This window comes from Hevea brasiliensis, unplaced genomic scaffold (genome assembly GCF_030052815.1).
Source record: "Hevea brasiliensis isolate MT/VB/25A 57/8 unplaced genomic scaffold, ASM3005281v1 Scaf216, whole genome shotgun sequence".
Classification (NCBI taxonomy): Eukaryota; Viridiplantae; Streptophyta; class Magnoliopsida; order Malpighiales; family Euphorbiaceae; genus Hevea; species Hevea brasiliensis.
This window is the reverse complement of record NW_026614714.1, coordinates 47,250-50,010: the sequence shown is the minus strand read 5'-3', so window position 1 is coordinate 50,010 and position 2,761 is coordinate 47,250. Positions and strand designations below refer to the sequence as shown.

General features: G+C 28.5%; 1 protein-coding gene across 1 annotated transcript; it reads right to left on the bottom strand.

Annotated features, from left to right (window-relative positions):
• Nucleotides 1-435: 435 nt before the first annotated feature.
• On the bottom strand, nt 436-2,232 carry LOC110653154 (GDSL esterase/lipase). The gene is given in 6 exon segments (XM_021808746.2): nt 436-981; nt 1,095-1,341; nt 1,429-1,656; nt 1,730-1,839; nt 1,949-2,083; nt 2,086-2,232. Coding segments are annotated over 6 exon segments (1,098 nt in total). The 5' UTR covers nt 2,192-2,232; the 3' UTR covers nt 436-709.
• Nucleotides 2,233-2,761: the final 529 nt, after the last annotated feature.

Below are 2,761 nucleotides of genomic sequence, written 5' to 3'. Positions count from 1 at the left end.
ATATTTATTATATATAATAAATAATTAATTATATAAAAAATATTTATATTTATTTTTAATTGAATAAATAAATAAATTTATTAAATAAATAGTATTATTGATATGTCCAATTGCTATAGTATCGTGTAAATGATAATTTTTTAATATCAAAATATTATATTAATTGTATAACGGAATAATTTTCTTTCTATAACATCTAATATAATTTAAATTTAAAATTTCAATATAGCATTTATATTTATTATTTATAATAAATATAAAATATATTTTCTTTTTAAATATAAAATTTAAGACTATTTTTTTAATCAAATAAAACTTTAAGAACTATATTATAATTTATCATTAACTTCTTCAAATTCAATTTATTCATTTGGTTACAATGGCAATAAATAAACTATAATACAAAAAATTTTAAAAATTAACTATAATCATGAATTCACACAAGTGAAAGGTATTTTAATTAAAACCGTGATTATTTGTTATATATTCACTATAAAAACACACATATTGAATTTTGCATAGATGGAATTTTTCAATAGGCTAGCTACACGCAATAGCTGAAACACGTAAAAGAGTTCAATCCATCCATCCTTCTGAACTCCTTAGTAGGGACAACAAAAACTATATCGAATTTGTTGCCTTATTTATTAGAAATACAGACACATATATATAGCAGACACAGTAACTTAAATAATATATATGCCTTCAATTAACCTAATGCAGTAGCTTCGGTAAGAAGGGTCTGAATGGTAGTAGGAGATGGAAAGAAGTCCTTAACGCCATAAGGTAATATGAATCCTGATTCCTTGTCCCACATTAATTCAGCTAGTAGATTATTGGCGGCATCAGTGTTATGGGTACCGTCAAAAAACGAATACTCAGTCTTATTACCACACACACAAAATTCATAATCCAAAAATCCACAAGCTTGCCCACGATATGTCGAATTGCCACAGCATGCAATGTCACCGTACTTGAAGCCTGCTCATGCAAACAATAGTAACTCAGTCGATATCAAGGAGCTAACAAGAAAATCTGTAGTGGGAAATATTTTTTATACATATCTATAATCATATATAGTATTACTTAATTACCATGTTCGCCAGGTGCATCTATAATTTCTTTTATGATGCCGAAGTAATTGAAGACTGTATAGTTGAATTCTGGAAAAAGATAGTCATCTTGTATTTTCTCGAGGATTTGAGGTAGTTTCATTTTGTGCAATGCTGCAAGTTCGTAAAATAGTGTAGAATTGTCGGACGTTTGTTTAATAAATGGAATTAAGCCTAGGGGTGCAACGTTCTCAACTACAAATTTCCTTGCTCCAAAATCATACAATTCCTGCCAAGAACCAAGAGGTAAAAATATGTATACGTAATATTCATCACATGATACTGAAACTTATTATTGATATATAAGACATGAAACCTTGATCCTGTCCGAAATGTTGCCAAGCACTACATCCACAATACTTTCCAATTGTTCTCGGCTGGCTTCAGAAGGTATTTCCTAATTCAAATAATCATCAGCCCCAAAGGAAATTAAGTAAACTGCCTTTTTCAGCCTCCTTGCTAGTTCGGTTACATTAACTAGTTGGACTGCCCATTCCAGTTTCAACTCTCCGAAGTCCCTAATCTGGCTTCGAAAGTCGATTAGCTGAACATTAAGAAAGGAAATAATTAATTATAAGTACAATTAATCAATTTCAGTAGACAATTTGATTGCTTACCGGATTACTATCCGAAGCAGTTGCACCTTCTGAAGCGAAATTGGCTCCATAAGTGAAATTTGCTTCCTTGTTTTTGAACGGTGGAATACGAGGTAAGCTCACATCTTCAGCTGTGCACAATAAGTAGAAGATTTCATTTTTTTACTGCTAATTTAATCTTAGTTACGTACCATATATAGGAGGAAATTAAAGATATATTTGAATGTGTTAATTGTATACCAACAAAATCAACAACTGTGCGACCATCAGAATATCTTCCTGTAGGATAGTCGAAGAAAGTGGTACCATATGGATGGTGATAAGAGGGAAGATACTCAAGAGGATGTACATATTTGGCATTGCCTGCATCATAAGTCCATCCCCAAAGCTAAACAAATATTCATCCAGCTCGGAACAAACTGGGTTGAGCAGGGTGAAGGTAAATAGGCTTAAAATGAACAAGGAATAAGCTAGACTTGCCATTGCACTATATGGATTTAGCTTGTGCAGGTTCTTAGTCTTTGTGGTTCCAGTAACCATTCTTCGTTTCCTATTTATAATGGTTGTATGGTAGGTTGTTCGGCATTTGCCTAGAAATGTGAAAAATCATTCTTACGTCTCTGACAAAGGAAACTAATCCACTAGTCATATGATACACGCAAGTTACGCGAATATTATTTTATTTATTTTATTTTAATAACATAATTTATTAATTTTTTATATTTTAAAAAATATACTTAAATTTTGTTATTGTTAAAGCTTTTAATTAATTATATTAAATACAATTTAAATTTATATTAAAAATTTTGAATATTTATAAGCCTATTAAAATCAAATTAAATTTTATTTTTTAAATGATTATTTTTATATTTTAATATTTCTTTATAAAAATATAAAAATGATTATTTTTATTTTTTTAATTATATTAATTAAATTTTTTAATATGCTATTTGACAATTTTATGACTTATTTTTATGTGTTATTTTTAAATTTTTTTTTATAAGCAGACTATAATTGAATTAAAATATTCAGGAAATTGCAGCATATGAAATT